The following is a 16,504-nucleotide window of genomic DNA, read 5'->3' as shown; positions in this document are numbered from 1 at the left end:
GACGCCTCACCAGCGCCCTGAACAATCTCAACATGACGTCCCAACTCCGATACTCAAAAGGTCTGAGCAATGAAGGCAAGCGTGCTAAACGCCCTCTTAACCCCCCTGTCTACCTGTGACACAAACGTCAGAGAATTATGTACCTGAGCCCCTAGATTCTACAACACTACCCAAAGCCCTACCACGAATTGTGTAAGTGCTGCCATTGTTGAGTTAACCTGTGGGGTTCCCTACCCCAGAGAGCTGAGAGGCTCAGTCACTGAGTGTATTCGAGAAAGAGATTAATAGCTTCGCGATATTAAAGGCATCAAGGGGTATGGGGAGAATGTGGGAGTGCAGCAATGAGATAGTAGATCAGACATGGACAGAATGGATGCAGCAGGCTGAATGGCCTACTCTGAGAGTATCCTCAGTTACCTAATCCTGTATTAGTAAGTGTTATGGTGGCAATAATGTTCCTGGTTTAGAATTTCATCCCTTTTTCTTCCTTCTTCAGGCTGTGGAGGGTAAGAACCAGACGCAATATGACATCTCGCCCGTCTCAGAGAGTACCGGTAACAGTGTTTGTTCCTTGAACAGTGAGTGGGAGAAATTAGATTTCCTGAGCACCTCTGAGCCCACAGATATCTCGGACGAGCCCCGTACACCCGAGACCACGACGTCGGAAGGCACGCAGCCAGAGCTGAGAGATTCCACCGACGAGGATGTGCTCCTGCCCCCGAGCAACATGGAAACCCAGTTGACCGCAGAGAGGAGAAACCAGCTGTTTCAGCCCATCTGCCAGGACGTTCTGGCCCTTGAGACAGGAACGGAGGCAATGGAGGTCACTGGTGCTGGCCGTGCAGGTGATCAGCTCCCAGTGCTGGATGTGTCTGAGCCTACCAGTCCTGAAGGTAGTGTGAGCCCTGAAGAGAACCAACCAGACATCCCTGCAGCACTGATGGGACGAATGTTAAGCGATTTAGCCTTGCCTTTAGTCCAGGCTAGTGCTGTGGATACCATCTTGTCTACAGACAGTAAGGTGTCTGAGGAAACCGTTGCCGAGGGTGACGATGAGTTTCTGAAGGTTGACCGTGCAGAGGAAGCGGGAGCTGAGGAGCGCGCGCAACGCAGTGTTCCCTCTGACAGTTTCGGTGCCCACTTGGTGGAAAAATTCCTCTCCTATTTAAAGATTCCCAGCTTCCTGCTGGGCGACAGGACCCCTCCCGGTGATGCTGGGAAAGCAGAGGCAACGCCAAATGCCTCAGAGATTGTGGAACCCAGCTCACAGGCAGAAGGCCTTGCAACCCTGGGGGTTACCCCCTCAAAGAAGGCCCAGCCATCATTAGAGGAGGACCTTGCCAGTTCTCTGCCAGTCGGACCTGAGGGTTGCCTGGTTTCTGAAGGGCCGCTGTCTGCTGCCCCTCAGGCAGATGGTGGCCACACCGTACCCAGCACTGAGGGAGACTTCAGTCCGGGATCAACTCTCCCTGTGGAGTCGTCCTTGGAGACGGGCATTAGTCCTGCCCTAGCTGCCGTCCTCCCGCCAAGCACTCCCGAATCCAACCACCCCCCGGGCACACCATTGTCTCTACCTCCAAGTAGAGGAGCAGCAGAGGAGCCTCTGGAAGACCCGTGCCTTTTCCGTACGGAGCTGAATTTAACCGAGGGGCCGGAAGTCCCAGGTACGCCGGCTCTTCCAGACGTCAGTAGACTCCACGACGCTGGGGAAGGTCAGGGCATGGCGGATTTATCATCCACTGAAGGTGAACCGGCCAAGAACACAGCCCCATGTCTGGAGGGGATGGCAGGAGAGAGGAGCGTGGTGGAGGGGGATCCCAGCCATGGGAATAATATTCTGGAAGTGCTGCACACGCCGGATAGTGAAGTGATGCCCGTTCCAGAACCAGTAACACCGAGGACTGATGGTATACCATCAACCAGCAACTCACAAGTCCCAAAGAGCATCTCCCTTACCCATGGGCCGGAGGTTAGCCAAGTGCCATCCATCGTAGTGGACACTAAGGTGTTTAAGGACGAGGTAGTGGCAGCGAAGATTGAGGATGAGGAGGCCCTTCAGAAGGATATGACCTCAGCGGCCCCTCTCCTAGCCTCGGGTTCCCGGGTGACGGTCAGTGATAGCACCCCCGCTATCCCATCAGCCACTCCGGCAGAGCTAGCTGCTGGTGCCCGTCGCAAAATCTTCCTGCCCCGCTCCAGGCTGCCTGAAGAGGCTGAAGGGGGAGGCCCTACTCCGCTTCTGACTCCTCCAGCGCAGCCGAAGAAGGAGGAGGGGGTGAAGAGAATCCAGCAGGCGGGCACCGACCACCCGGACGAAGGGCCCAGCCCGTTCCTGCTGACGCCCAGGAGGAGCGGGCCTCTCCTGCAGGCCCCTGCTGCCCCCCAGCAGGCAGCACTGACAGAGCGGCGATCGCCAACCACACCGCGCAGGATGGCCACCCTCGAGGTGCCCAGGCCTCACAGGGAAGCCGAGGATCAAAGTGGAAGCTCCCCAACGCCCAGAGGAGTGACGACCAAAGATGCCAAAGCTGGCCCAGTTAAAACTGAAGTGAAAACCGAAGAGAGCAAACTGACAAAGAATCTCTTCAAAGGTAAGGAGGTGAATTAAACCTCCAGATTAATTTGGTGTGTGTAACAAGGACCTGTGGTCAGTGAGTTTGGGTTGATGAACTGAAGTGACTGTGTTATGGGGGTTAGCAGACTTTATTTCCCATAAAACCATAAGATATAGGAACAGAGGTAGGCCATTCAGCCCATCAAGTCTGCTCTGCCATTCAATGAGATGATGGCTGATCTGACAATCCTCCACTTCCTTTGACTGCATCTTCAAATGGGACTGAACTCACGCATTACACTAACCCTAACACTAACCTTGACCTTCATCCTAATGCTAACCTTAACCCTAAACCTGAACCTAACACTAACCTTAAAAAGGTGCAAATGTTAACAGGGTTGCTGTCATGGGTGACTTCAACTTCCCTAATATTGTTTGGAACCTCCTTAGTGCAAATAGTTTGATTGGAGCAGATTTTGTCAGATGTGTCCAGGAAGAATTCCTGATTCAACATGCAGACAGGCCGATGAGAGGGGAGGCCATATTGGATTTGGTGCTTGGCAACAAACCAGGTCAGGTGTCAGATCTTTCGGTGGGAGAGCATTTCGGTGATAGTGATCACAACTCCCAGACCTTTACTATAGTCATGGAGAGGGATAGGAGCATACAGTATGGGAAATTATTTAATTGGGGGAGGGAGAATTACAATGCTATTAGGCAGGAACTGTGGAGCATAAACTGGGAGCAGATATTCTTAGGCAATGCATGACAGAAATGTGGAGGTTGTTAGGGAGCACTTGCTGCGAGTGCTGGATAGGTTTGTCCCACTGAGGCAAGGAAGGGATGGTAGGGTGAAGGAACCTTGGGTGACAAGGGATGTGGAACATCTAGGAGAAAGTGAAGTCTGCAGATGCTGGGGATCAGAGCTTAAAAATGTGTTGCTGGAAAAGCGCAGCAGGTCAGGCAGCATCAAAGGAGAAGGAGAATCGACGTTTTGGGCATAAGCCCTTCTTCAGGAATGAGGAGGGTGTGCCAAGCAGGCGAAGATAAAAGGTAGGGAGGAGCCATGTGGAACATCTAGTCAAGGGGAAGAAGGAAGCTTACTTAAGGTTGAGGAGGCAAGGGTCAGACAGGGCGCTAGAGGGTTACAAGTTAGCCAGGAAGGAACTGAAGAACGGACTTAGGAGAGCTAGAAGGGGGCATGAAAAAGCCTTGGCCGGAAGGATTAAGGAAAGCCCAAAGGCATTCTACACTTATGTGTGGATCAAGAGAATGATCAGAGAGAGGGTAGGGCCGATCAGGGATAGTGGAGAGAACTTGTGCCTGGAATCGTGGAGGTAGGGGAGGTCCTTAATGAATACTTTGCATCAGTATTCACTAGTGAGAGGGACCTTGTCATTTATGAGGACAGCGTGAAACAGGTTGATACACTCGAACAGGTTGGCGTTAAGGAGGATGTGCTGGAAATTTTGAAAAACATGAAGATAGATAAGTCCCCTGGGTCAGACAGGATATACCCAAGATTACTATGGGAAGCGAGGGAAGAGATTGCTTTGCCTTTGGTGATGATCTTTGCATCTTCACTGTCCACTGGAGCAGTACTGGATGATCAGAGGGTGGTAAATGTTATTCCCTTGTTTAAGAAAGGGAATAGGGATAATCCTGGAAATTACAGACCAGTCAGTCTTACATCGGTGGGGGTCAAAATATTGGAGAGGATTCTGAGAGACAGGATTATGATTATTTGGAAAACCATAGTTTGGTTAGAGATAGTCCGCACGGCTTTGTGAGGGGCTGATCATGCCTCACAAACTTTATTGAATTGGGGATGTGACAAAACACATTGGTGAAGGAGAGCAGTGGGTGTGATGTACATGGATTTTAACAAGGCTTTTAATAAGGTTCCCCTTGGTATGCTCATTCAGAAAATAAGGAGGTACGGGATAGTTGACTGTCTGGATACGGAATTGGCTGGCCCACAGAAGACAGAGGGTGGTGGTAAATGGAAAGTATTTAGCCTGGGGCTCGGTGACCAGCGGTGTTCTACAGGGATCTGTTCTAGCACCTCTGCTCTTTGTGATTTTTATAAATGACTTGGATGAGGAAGTGGAAGGGCTTGCCGATGACCAGAAGGTTGGTGGAGTTGTGGATAGTGTTGGAGGGCTGTTGTAGGTTGCAGCGGGACATTGACAGGATGCAGAGCTGGGCTGAGAAGTAGCAGATGGAGTTCAACCTGGAAAAGTGTGAAGTGATTCATTTTGAAAGGTTGAATTTGAATGCAGATTACAGGGTTAAAGACAGGATTCTTGGCAGTGTGGAGGAACAGAGGGATCTTGGGGTCCATGTCCATAGATCCCTCAAACATTGCCACCCAAGTTGAAAGGGTTGTTAAGAAGGCATATAGTGTGTTGGCTTTTATTAGCAGCAGGATTGAGTTTAAGAACCATGAGGTTATGCTGCAGCTCTATAAAGCCCCGATTAGACCATACTTGGAATATTGTGTTCAGTTCTGGTCGCCTCATTATAGGAAGGATGTGGAAGCTTTAGAGAGGGTGCAAAGGAGATTTACCAGGATGCTGCCTGGACTGGAGGGTGTGTCTTATGTCGAAAGTTTGGGGGAGCTAGGGCTTTTCTCATTGGAGTGAAGAAGGATGAGAGGTGACTAGATAGAGATGTACAAGGCGATGAGAGGCAGAGATAGAAGACTATTTCCCAGGGCAGAAATGGCTATCACAAGGGGGCATAATTTTAAGGTGATTGGAGGAAGGTTTAGGGGAGATGTCAGAGGTAGGTTATTTACACAGAGAGTGGTGGGTGTGTGGAATGCACTTCCAGCGGTGGTAGTAGAGTCAGATACATTAGGGACATTTAAGTGACTCTTGGATCGGCACATGGATGATAGTAAAATGTAGGGTATGTAGGTTAGTTTCATCTTGGAGTAGGATAGAAGGCCAGCACACATCCAGGACCGAAGGGCCTGTACTGTGCTGTTCTATGTTCTATAACCTAGTCTCGTTTGCCAGCATTTGGCCCATATCCTGCTAAACCCTTCCAGTGTCTTTTACATATTGAAATTGTACCAGCCTCCACCACTTCCTCTGGCAGCTCAATCCATACACACACCACCCTCTGCATGAAAATGTTGCCCCTTAAGTCTGTTTTATGCCCTATGCCGTCTAGCTCTGGACTTTCCCACCCCAGGGAAAAGACTTTGTCTATTTACCCTATCCATGCCCCTCATGGTTTTATAAACCTCTATAAGGTCACCCCTCCAACCTCCAACGCTCCAGGGAAAACAGCCCCAGCCTGTTCAACCTCTCCCTTTAGCTCTAATCCTCCAATCCTGGCAACGCTTGTAAATCTTTTATGCACTGTCTCAATATCCTTCCTATCGAAGGGCGACCAGAATTGTATGTTATATTCCAAACGTGGCCTAACCAATGTCCTGTACAGCCGCAACATGACCTCCCAACTCCTGTACTCAATACTCTGACCAATAAAGGAAAGCATACCAAACGCCTTCTTCACTATCCTATCTACCTGCGACTCCACTTTCAAGGAGCTATGAACCTGCACTCCAAGGTCTCTTTGTTCAGCAACACTCCCTAGGACCTTACCGTTAAGTCCATAAGTCCTGCCCTGATTTGCTTTTTCAAAATGCAGCAATGCACATTTATCTAAATTGAGCCCAATCCGCCACTCCTCAGCCCATTGGCCATCTTTGCTGTCCACTGCACTGCCTATTTTGGTGTGGTCTGCAATCTTACTAACTATACCTCCTATATTCTCATCCAAATCATTTATATAATTGATGAAAAGCAGTGGACCCAGCATTGATCCTTGCTGTGTAACACACTGGAGAAACTCAGCAGACACAGTGTTTCAAAGCCTCCGAGTTGCAGAAGAGCCATACTGGACTCAAAATGTTTACTCTGTTTCTCTCACCACAGAAGCTGGGTTTATCCAGCACCCCCTGTTTTTCTTTCAGCTCGGAACTGTCAGACCTGTCGTTGCGATGAACACTGGTTCATGGAAAGAGTCGTACAGCGCAGAAGAAGCAGTCCGTCCCTCCTGCTTCTACCCATCTCCATTTGCCAGCACTTGGCCAAAAAAGTCTTAAATGTTATTGACATGTATTCCTAAGGCCTGTTTGTCAGGGCTGTCAGTGACCAGGCATTTTGTCTTCCGTAGCTCCCCAGGTGATCCGGAAGATCAGAGTGGAGCAATACTCTGACGCCACTGGGAATCTCAAACTCTGGTGCCAATTCTTTAACATTTTGAGTGAGTCCACCATAATGTGGCAAAAAGATGGAGTTCACTTGGACAAGCTGAATCAAAGGTAACAGCCATCAGCTGATGCTGCTATTGTCTAGGAGAATGTGGCAGGGAGGCAGAGGCTTAAAGTCTGTCCCTAGTTGCCCCTTGAGAAGGTCAGGGTAAGCTGCCTTCTTGAACCGCTGCAGTCCATGTGCTGTGAGTTGACCCACAATGCCCTTAGGGAGGGAATTCCGGGATTTTGACCCAGCGACAGAACGGCGATATGTTTCCAAGTCAGGATGGTGAGTGGCTCGGAGGGGAACTTTTCCCATGAACCCTGCTGCCCTTGTCCTAATAGCAAAGATCGGAGGTTTGGAAGATGCTGTCTGAGGATCTTTGGTGAATTTCTGCAGTGCATATTGTAGGTAGTACACACTGCAGCTACTGACCATCAGTGGTGGAGGGTCCTTGTAGATGTAGTGCCAGCCAAGCTCCATATTACATCTATACTTTGCCTCAGCAGACAGGGGGAAATCTCGTAATTAATGCTTCCTGCCATTCTGAGGCTACATTTTAATAGAAGGGGACTGATCTGATCCTGTGGGGCAAGACAGTGGCTCAGTGGTTAGCACTATTGTCTCCAGCGCCAGAGACCTGGGTTCGATTCCAGCCTCAGGCAGCTGTCTGTGTGGAGTTTACACATTCTTCCAGTGGGTTTCCTCTGGGTGGTCCAGTTTCCTCCCACAGGGTAAAAACAATGACTGCAGACGCTGGAAACCAGATTCTAGAGTGGTGCTGGAAAAGCACAGCAGGTCAGGCAGCATCCGAGGAGCAGGAAAATCAACGTTTCGGGCAAAAGCCCTTCATCAGGAATAGAGGCAGAGAGCCTGAAGGGTGGAGAGATAAATGAGAGGGGGGTGGGGGCTGGGGAGAAAGTAGCATAGAGTACAATAGGTGAATGGGGGTGGGGATGGAGGTGATAGCTCAGAGAGGAGGGTGGAGTGGATAGGTATGAAGGAAGATAGGCAGGTAGGACAGGTCATGGGGACAGTGCTGAGCACTTTTCCAGCACCACTCTAATCTAGAATCCAGTTTCCTCCTACAGTCCCAAAGATGTGCAGGTTAGGGTGGATTGGCCATGGGAATTACAGAGATAGGGTCGGGATTGGGATGCTCTTCAGAGGGTTGGTGTGGCCTTGATGGGCCGAAAAGCCAGCTTCCTGATTGTGTGATTGGGAGCCTCTCCCCCTCCTCTACAGTAGCACAGTCATTCACAGTTCTGGAAAAGGAGGGAGTGGGGGAAGGCCTTCGAGCTCAGCTTGTTCTCTCAATAATGCGCACATTGTGCCCTCACGTGGAGCTGCAGGTTCGGTCATGTTGTCGGTGCTTTGAAGACTTCAGAAGGGCGGAGCCTCCAAGCTGTTGAGGCCTAATGAAAAGATCGCCACTGAGGGACGAGGAGCTTGAAGCTTTTAGTCGCTTTGCAGTTTGTTGGGTCCTAGAGAAAGTTAGGCTAGAATTTCTCCGCTTTAGTGAGTGATCTTGCTTTCTAGTTGCAGCCCGGGCTGTCTCATGGTTTGCTCATGACGTATTTTTCAGTGCGGGGGATGAGAGCCAGGTGTCGCTGGCGATTGTACAGGCCTCAGTGAAGGACCACGGGCTGTACAGGTGTGCCGTGGAGAACGAGTACGGCTCCGACGCCACTGATTTCCTCCTCAGCAGTGAGGGTGAGTGAGGGGGGTGGGGGGGGGGGGTGGGTGGGGTGTGGGGAGACACCTGCTGAACCGTCAGAAACAGGGAGAGAGGTGGGGGAGGGAGGACCAGCCTTCTGAAACCGTCCCTCAGAGCTTCGCAGCTGCAGGGCCCACGAAGGGTGCTGGAGCACTCTATCCATCAGTTGTTTATTTTAAATCCGTCGCTGATAGATTTCTGATGGCGGTGCAGAAGATGGCCATTCAGCCTGTCGAGTCTGCTCAATGCGACCGTGGCTGATTCGATAATCCTCAACCCCACCTTTCTGCCTTATCCCCAAAACCTTGGTCCCCTTACTGATTAAAAATCTCTCTCAGCCTTGAATATGCCAAATGACCCAAAACTATTGCAAATTATTATTAAAAAAAAAATCTTCAAAGGCCCTCTGAGGTAAAGAATTCCACAGATTCACAACCTTCTGAGAGAAGTTATTCCTCCTCACCTCGGTTTGGAATGGGTGATCTTTTATTCTGTGATGATGCCCCTCTGGTCCTAGACGCTCCCAGAAGCACCTAACCCTGTCAAGCTCCCCAAGAATCTCGTGTCTTAATAAGGTCAACTGTCATTCTTTTCAACTCCAGGCCTCACTTCCTCAAGCTTCTTCTAAGGGGACGTGTTTGGGGACGTGGGACAAAGGCGGGTTTGTGGAGTCAGGTGGGGTATGAGATGACCCTCAGATCTATTTCACAAGAAAGTAGTGGAATTCGCCCCAGCATCCTCAGCTCCCAAACAGCGACGAGCCCAGGCTATTTGGCCACCTGGAGCTTGCCGTGTGCAAATCGGGCTGCTGTGTTCCTGTGATCGACTTGTCCCTCAGGCATTTTTCCGGCAGGGATTGGGGAACATGACAGGAGGGTCTTGTTTCGTTTATCTGTGCCTGTTGTGTAAAGTATTGCTGCGTTTTGAGTGAAAACTAACTGGTTTGTTTATCCCCGCAGTGTTGTCGGGATTTAATCCAAGAGAGGAAATTGAAGGTAAGGAAGAAACCCCCTCAATTGGTGACATTTCGCCAATAAACATGATCCCGGTGATCGTGTATAATGCCATATGGCTGGTTCTCTCTTACAGTGGGCGAAGAGATTGAGATGACGCCTATGTTGATCACCAAGGGTCTCACTGATGCAGGGTTCTTGGGCAACAAGCTCTTTGGCAGAATTATGATGAAGGAGCCACACTTTGGCAGTGGAGTACACTATAAAGCCAACCAGGTGAAGGTCATCTACGGGTTGGAGCCAATATTCGAGTCCGGTGCCACGTGCATTATCAAAGTTCAGAAATGCATTTCTTATGGGACCAAAAAGGAAAACAGCCTTATTGCCAGAAACCATGACATCACGATGCAGGTAAGGAGTCCCACTCCGTGACAACGGTTAACTGCGTCTGGGAATTCCTGTGGGAATTGTCACCTCCAGTTTGTTGGACACTGGGTGGATGACCCACGGTCATTGGCAGGATTCCATGGGCAAACCCAACCCATGTGCGAATTGGCACATTTAAATACCCCACTCTCCTGCAAAAGTCTCTGACTCCGAGTTAGCACGAGTCCCCAGAGATTTCACTAGTTCCAACTTACTTATAGAGTCATAGAGATGTACAGATGGAAACAGACCCTTCAGCCCAACTCGTCCATACCAACCAGATATCATAACCCAATCTAGCCCCATTTGTTAGCATTTGGCCCATATCCCTCCAAACCCTTCCTATTCATATACCCATCCAGCTGCCTTTTAAATGTTGTAATTGTACCAGCCTCCACCACTTCCTCTGGCAGCTCATTCCATATACACACCACTCTCTGTGTGAAAATGTTGCCCTTTAGGTCTCTTTTGACTCTTTTCCCTTTCATCCTAAACCTGTGCCCTCCAGTTTAGGACTCCCACCACAGGGAAAATTCCTTGTCTACTTATGGGTGGCATGGTGGCTCAGTGGTTAGCACTGCTGCCTCACAGCGTCAGGGACCCAGGTTTGATTCCAAATTCAAGTGACTGTCTGTGTGGAGTTTGCACATTCTCCCCGTGTCTGTGTGGATTTCCTCTGGGTGCTCCGGTTTCCTCCCACAGTCCGGAGATGTGCAGGTTAGGTGGATTGGCATGGGAAATTGCCCATAGTGTTCAGGGACGTATAGGTTAGGTGCATTAGTTAGGGGTAAATATAGAGTAATAGAGTTAGGGAATGGCTGGGTTACTGTTTGGAGGTCCAGAACGGACTTGTTGGGCCTAATGGTCTGTTTTCACCCTGTAGGGAATACTATGATTAACCCTATCCATGCTCCTCATATAAACTTCTATAAGGTCACCCCTCAGCCTCCAACACTCCAGGGAAAACAGTCCCAGCCTATTCAGCCTCTCCCTATAGCTCAAACCCTCCAACCCTGGCAACATCCTTGTAAATCTTTTCCGAACCCTCTCAAGTTTCACAGGACATAGCTTAGTTCAGTTGGCTGGATTGCGATGGAGGTTGGGTACAGTGCCCATCACTGGCTGAGGAGGACTCTCCATCTCACCCTCTCCCCTTGCTTCAGGTGGGGTGACTCTCACATAAGACTGTCTCTGTCTAATGAGATGACACTGGTGTGCTCCTCTGGAACTATAGCTACGTTGGTGGTTAAGAAGACCCTAGTGAAACTCCTGGGTGACTATTGAATTTAGCTTCCTCACTATTGCCATTCCTGATGAAGGGCTTTTGCCCGTAACGTCGATTTTCCTGCTCCTTGGATGCTGTCTGAACTGCTGTGCATTTCCAGCACCACTCGAATCCAGAATCCCCTTCCTCACTATCCCCAGTCACTCACACTGACTACTTCCTTGATCTATCCTCCCATGACTACAAGCCCATGACCACATTAACAATGCATGCAATCTTCCCCTGTTTGCAGTTTGTAAACAATTACTTAAGAAATGTTCCGGTACGGTGGCCATCCATTTTGATTCTCCGTGATGTGATACTAGCCATTGGTTGTGGGTCTTCATTGCTGTTACCATGGCAACCGTGAAGAATGTGCTGATGCAGTTAGTTGTGAGACTGATGGTTTTTCTTTCTAATCTTCAGGCATGTAAGCTTCAGAACACAGCGAGAGAATACAGTAAAATATTTGCGGCTGAGACTCGTGCAGTTGAAACCTTTGGCCCAGTACCAGAGTGAGTGTTACACTACACAGTTCATTCCAGCATTTGCTTTTTGCTGTTCACGCAAGATTTCCTGTCAGTCAGTCATCCTTCACTCAGCTTTCCATTTCCAGGGTAATTCCATTGTACCTATTGTATCGCCCTGCCAACAATATCCCTTATGCGACCATCGAGAAAGATCTGAATGGACAATTCACGAGGTACTCCATGGAAGACAAGGGCAAGAACCTTTCAGAGTCCGAGATTGGGCAGAAGTGTCACACCTTTCAACACTGGATCTACCAGTGGACAAACGGCAATTTGCTCATAACTGACTTACAAGGTATGGTTATAGAGTGCAAGTGGCTCAGTGGTTAGCACAGCTGCTTCACAGCACCAGGGACCCAGGTTTGATTCCACCCTTGGGCCTGTGTGAAGTTTGTACATTCTCCCCATGCTGTGGTACCCTCCCATAGTCCAACGATGTGCAGGTTAGGTGAATTGGCAATGCTGAATTGCCCCATAGTGTGCAGCCTAGGTGGATTGACCATGGGATATGCAGGGTGACAGGAAAAGGGTAGGGGTTTGGGGTCTGGGTGGGATACTCTTTGAAGGATTGGTATGGACTCAATGGGCTAAATGGTCTGCGTCACACTGTCGGGATTCTACCATTCTATGATACTCTTATCCAGTAACCTGGATTTGACAGCATTCACTAACTCGGGAAATACAAAGCTAACTAGATTCCTTGACGGTAGAGCTGTTGAAAGCAGGAGTAAGGCCAATTGGCCGTCAAACCTGTGCTGCTATTCAATAGGATTATGGCAGTTCCTTTGTCTCAATGCTATATTCCCACTTCCCATACCCACGCATACTTTTATAAACATTTATCTGTCGCCATCTTGAATTCACCGATATCCTTCTGTGGTGGAGAATTCCCCTGTTCATTACCCTCCGAATGAAGAAATATTTCCTCACCTCAGTCTGAGCTCTTCACCGGGTGAAAACATGCACGCAGACCAATTTCTAACGAGGTGTAAGGTCTGTAATCACACACTGTTACTGTACCATGGTGTAAATCCAAAGTAATTTACATGCCATCTGTTATGCAACAAATATAAATCTGGTCTCATCATTCATACATCTGCATGATGCAGGGACAATACCAGTCATCACTGCTTTCTGCTTTACAACAGTGTATAAATAGACTTAATTAATGAGGCAGCCCATACTGTGCCATAAAAATCACACATCAATCTACTCACAGTCATCAGTAAAGTGATGGAAGGTGTCATCAACAGTGCTCTCAAGCAGCACCTACTCAGCAATAACCTGCTTAGTGACGTCCAGTTTGGATTCTGCTAGGGTCTCTCAGCTCCTGACCTCACTGCACCTTTAGTTCAAGCATGGACAAAAGAGCTGAATTCCAGAGGGGAGGAGAGAGTGACAGCCCTTGGTGTCAAGGCTGCATTCGACCGAGTGTGGCATCAAGGAGCCCTGGCACAACTGGAATCAATGAGCATCAGGGAAACAATTCTGCACTGATTAGGATCTGACCAAGCACAAAGAAAGGTGGATGTGATAAAAACAGGGGATTCTGGAGAAACTCCGTAGATCTGGTACCATCTGTGGAAAGTGGAACAGAGTTAACATTCCAAGTCCAGATGGACTCTTCAGAAGATGGTTGTGGTTGTTGAAGGTCAGTCATCTCAGCTCCAGGACATCTCTGCAAGAGTTCCACTGGGGAGTGTCCTAGGCCCAACCATCTTCAGCTGCTTCATCAATGACTTTCCCTCCATCATAAGTGGGGATGTTCACCAATGATTGCTCAATGTTCAGCCCCATTCACAACCCCTCAGATACTGAAGCAGTCTGTGCCCAAATGCAACAAGATCTAGACAGTATCCAGGCTTGGGTTGACATGTGCCAAGTAACAAATGCACCATATAACTTCCAGGGAATAACCATATCCACCAAGAGACAATCTGCCCCTTGGCCTTCAGTACTGTTAGCATCACTGAATCCCCCATTATCAACATCCTGGGGATTACCGTTGATCAAATGTTAAACTGGACTGGCCATTTAAACACAATGGCAACAAGAGCAGCTCAGAGGGTAGGAATCCTGCAGTGAGTAAGTCACCTCCTGACTCCCCATAGTTTGTCCAACATCTACAAAGCACAAATCAGGCGTGTGATGGAATACTCCCTGAAGTATATATAAATGATCTGGAGGAAGATATAGGTGGTCTGATTAGCAAGTTTGCAGATGACACTAAGATTGGTGGAGTAGCAGATAGTGAAGGGGACTGTCAGAGAATGCAGCAGAATATAGACAGATTGGAGAGTTGGGCGGAGAAATGGCAGATGGAGTTCAATCCGGGCAAATGTGAGGTGATGCATTTTGGAAGATCCAATTCTAGAGTGAACTATATAATAAATGGAAAAGTCCTGGGGAAAATTGATGTACAGAGAGATGTGAGTGTTCAGTTCCATTGTTCCCTGAAGGTGGCAATGCAGGTCAGTAGAGTGGTCCAGAAGGCATACAGCATGCTCTCCTTCATCAGACAGTGTATTGAGTACAGGAGTTGGCAGGTCATGTTATAGTTGTATAGGACTTTGGTTGGGCCACATTTGGAATACTGTGGGCACTTCTGGTTGCCATATTACTAAAAGGATGTGGGCGCTTTGGAGAGGGTGCAGAGGAGAGTCACCAGGATGTTGCCTGGTATGGAGGGTGCTAGCTATGAAGAGACGGTGAGCAGATTAGGATTATTTTCATTAGAAAGACAGAAGTTGAGGGGGGAACCTGATTGAGGTCGACACAATCATGAGAGGTATAGACAGGGCTGATAGTAATAGGCTTTTTCCCAGAGTGGGGAACTCAGTTACTAGGAGTCATGAGTTCAAAGTGAGAGGGGAAAGGTTTAAGGGAGATATGCGTGGAAAGTTCTTTATGCAGAGGGTGGTGGGTGCCTGGAACACGTTGCTAGCGGAGATGGTAGAGGCAGGCACGATAGCGTCATTTAAGATGTATCTAGACAGATACGTGAATCGGCAAGGAACAGCACGATACAGATCCTTAGAAAATAGGCGACAGGTTTAGACTGGATCTAAAAGGAAGGGAGAGAAGGATCTTAGCTGAGCAAAGAGAGAGAGAACAAAGAGAGACAGAGAGAGAGAGAGAGAGACAGAGAGAGACACAGAGGATGCGCACCAACTGCCATTGAGAGACTGCCCAAAAACCACTCTATCAAAGGGACCTTTTTCATATGAAACATCTTTGCAGCAAAAGACCAAAGATGACCCAGGGAGATCTACAGCAGAAAACCAACAGCCACAATGAGAGCTGCTGCCTGGTTTTGGAAAATTAAGTTGATGTAGTTTTAATAGGGACATTTATTGGATCAGTGTATTGTTATAGAGTGAAAGATAGATTACAAGCATTTAAGGGAAAGGGAGTTTAGAGTTGTAAATAGTTGTTACTTAATGTTCACTTTTAGAGTTAAAGAGTAGATATTTTTTCTTTCAATAGAAGAATTTGGGGAGTTCTCTGTCACTCATATTTTAACAGATTTCGAGACGAGGTGAACTTTTCTGAGTGTTTGGTTTAATCAGCATAAGGGTTTACAGCCGTGTGGTAGAGATCAGCACAGGCTTGGAGGGCCGAAGGGCCTGTTCCTGGGCTGTAATTTACTTTGTTCTTTGTTTGAAATAATGCCACAGAGGCCAGTATCTTGTCACCAAGTCACCCATTATCTACACCTGGAAAGACCTTGGTAGTAGTCCGTCTCCCTCAGAGCCAGCACCCACAGTGTCAGAACATCTGACACGCCTCTTGTCAGCAAGGGCTCCCTGTTGGATCGGGTTAAGAACCCCAACCAGAGAACTCATATTCTACGAGGTCCAGATAGCTGACCTCGTTGTGATGACCTCATGTCCCTGCTTGCCTGGATGGGTGTAACTCCAACAACTCTCCAGAGGCTCAATACCATTCAGGACAAAGCAGCCTGCTTGATTGGCACCGCATCCCCAAGCATCCACTAATGCACGGTCACAGTCAGGCATCAATGTGGATTTCACCAGTTTCCTCATCTCCCATCCCCCCACCTTACCCGGTTCCAAACTTCCAGCTCAGCACCATCCTCATGACCTGTCCCACCTGTCAATCTTCCTTACCACCCATCCGCTCCACCCTCCTCTCTGACCTATCACCTTTACCCCTTCCTCCATCCACCTATTGCACTCCCAACTACCTTCCCCCAGCCCCATTTATCTCTCCATCCCCCGAGGCTCCCAGCCTCATTCCTGATGAAGGGCTCCTGCCTGAAATGTCGATTTTCCTGCTCCTCGGATGCTGCCTGACCTGCTGTGCTTTTCCAGCACCACACTAGTCTTAACTCCGAGCTCCAGCATCTGCAGTCCTCACTTTCACCAAGTAACAGTTGTGTGTCCTCTCTGTAAGATATACAATGACAAAGCTGCTTTGACAGCACCTTCCAAAGCTGCAATGTCTCCCATCTACAGAGATCAAGACCCTATATGGCCAGGAACACCACCCCCTGCAAGTTCCCCTCCAAGCAATAAATCATCCTGACTTGGTAATATATTGCCGTTCTTCCACTGTTAATGGTTCATAGCCCTGGAGATATCTCCCTAACTGCATTGGGGAAATACCTAGATTAGATCAGATTCCCTACAGTATGGAAACAGGCCCTTCGGCCCAACAAGTCCACACCGACCCTCCGAAAAGTAATCCACCCAGACCCATTCCCCTATATTTACCCCTGACTAATGCACCGAAGTCTGTTGACAATTTAGCAAGGTCAAGCCACCTG

The 16,504-nt window shown here is 48.7% G+C and overlaps 1 protein-coding gene across 3 annotated transcripts in view; it reads left to right on the top strand.

The window, feature by feature from the left end:
- Nucleotides 1-16,504, top strand: part of alpk3a (alpha-kinase 3a) — a 102,186-nt gene that overhangs the window by 68,510 nt on the left and 17,172 nt on the right. For all 3 annotated transcript variants that reach the window (XM_072553154.1, XM_072553157.1, XM_072553155.1), the window contains 7 exons: nt 497-2,591; nt 6,746-6,893; nt 8,411-8,538; nt 9,502-9,537; nt 9,632-9,906; nt 11,612-11,700; nt 11,802-12,010. In XM_072553154.1, coding sequence (XP_072409255.1) covers nt 497-2,591; nt 6,746-6,893; nt 8,411-8,538; nt 9,502-9,537; nt 9,632-9,906; nt 11,612-11,700; nt 11,802-12,010 — 2,980 coding nt within the window. The remainder of the gene's footprint in view (nt 1-496; nt 2,592-6,745; nt 6,894-8,410; nt 8,539-9,501; nt 9,538-9,631; nt 9,907-11,611; nt 11,701-11,801; nt 12,011-16,504) is intronic.

Source organism: Chiloscyllium punctatum, chromosome 33, assembly GCF_047496795.1.
Source record: "Chiloscyllium punctatum isolate Juve2018m chromosome 33, sChiPun1.3, whole genome shotgun sequence".
Classification (NCBI taxonomy): Eukaryota; Metazoa; Chordata; class Chondrichthyes; order Orectolobiformes; family Hemiscylliidae; genus Chiloscyllium; species Chiloscyllium punctatum.
The sequence above is the reverse complement of the archived record's forward strand: the minus strand, read 5'-3'. Positions and strand labels throughout refer to the sequence as shown.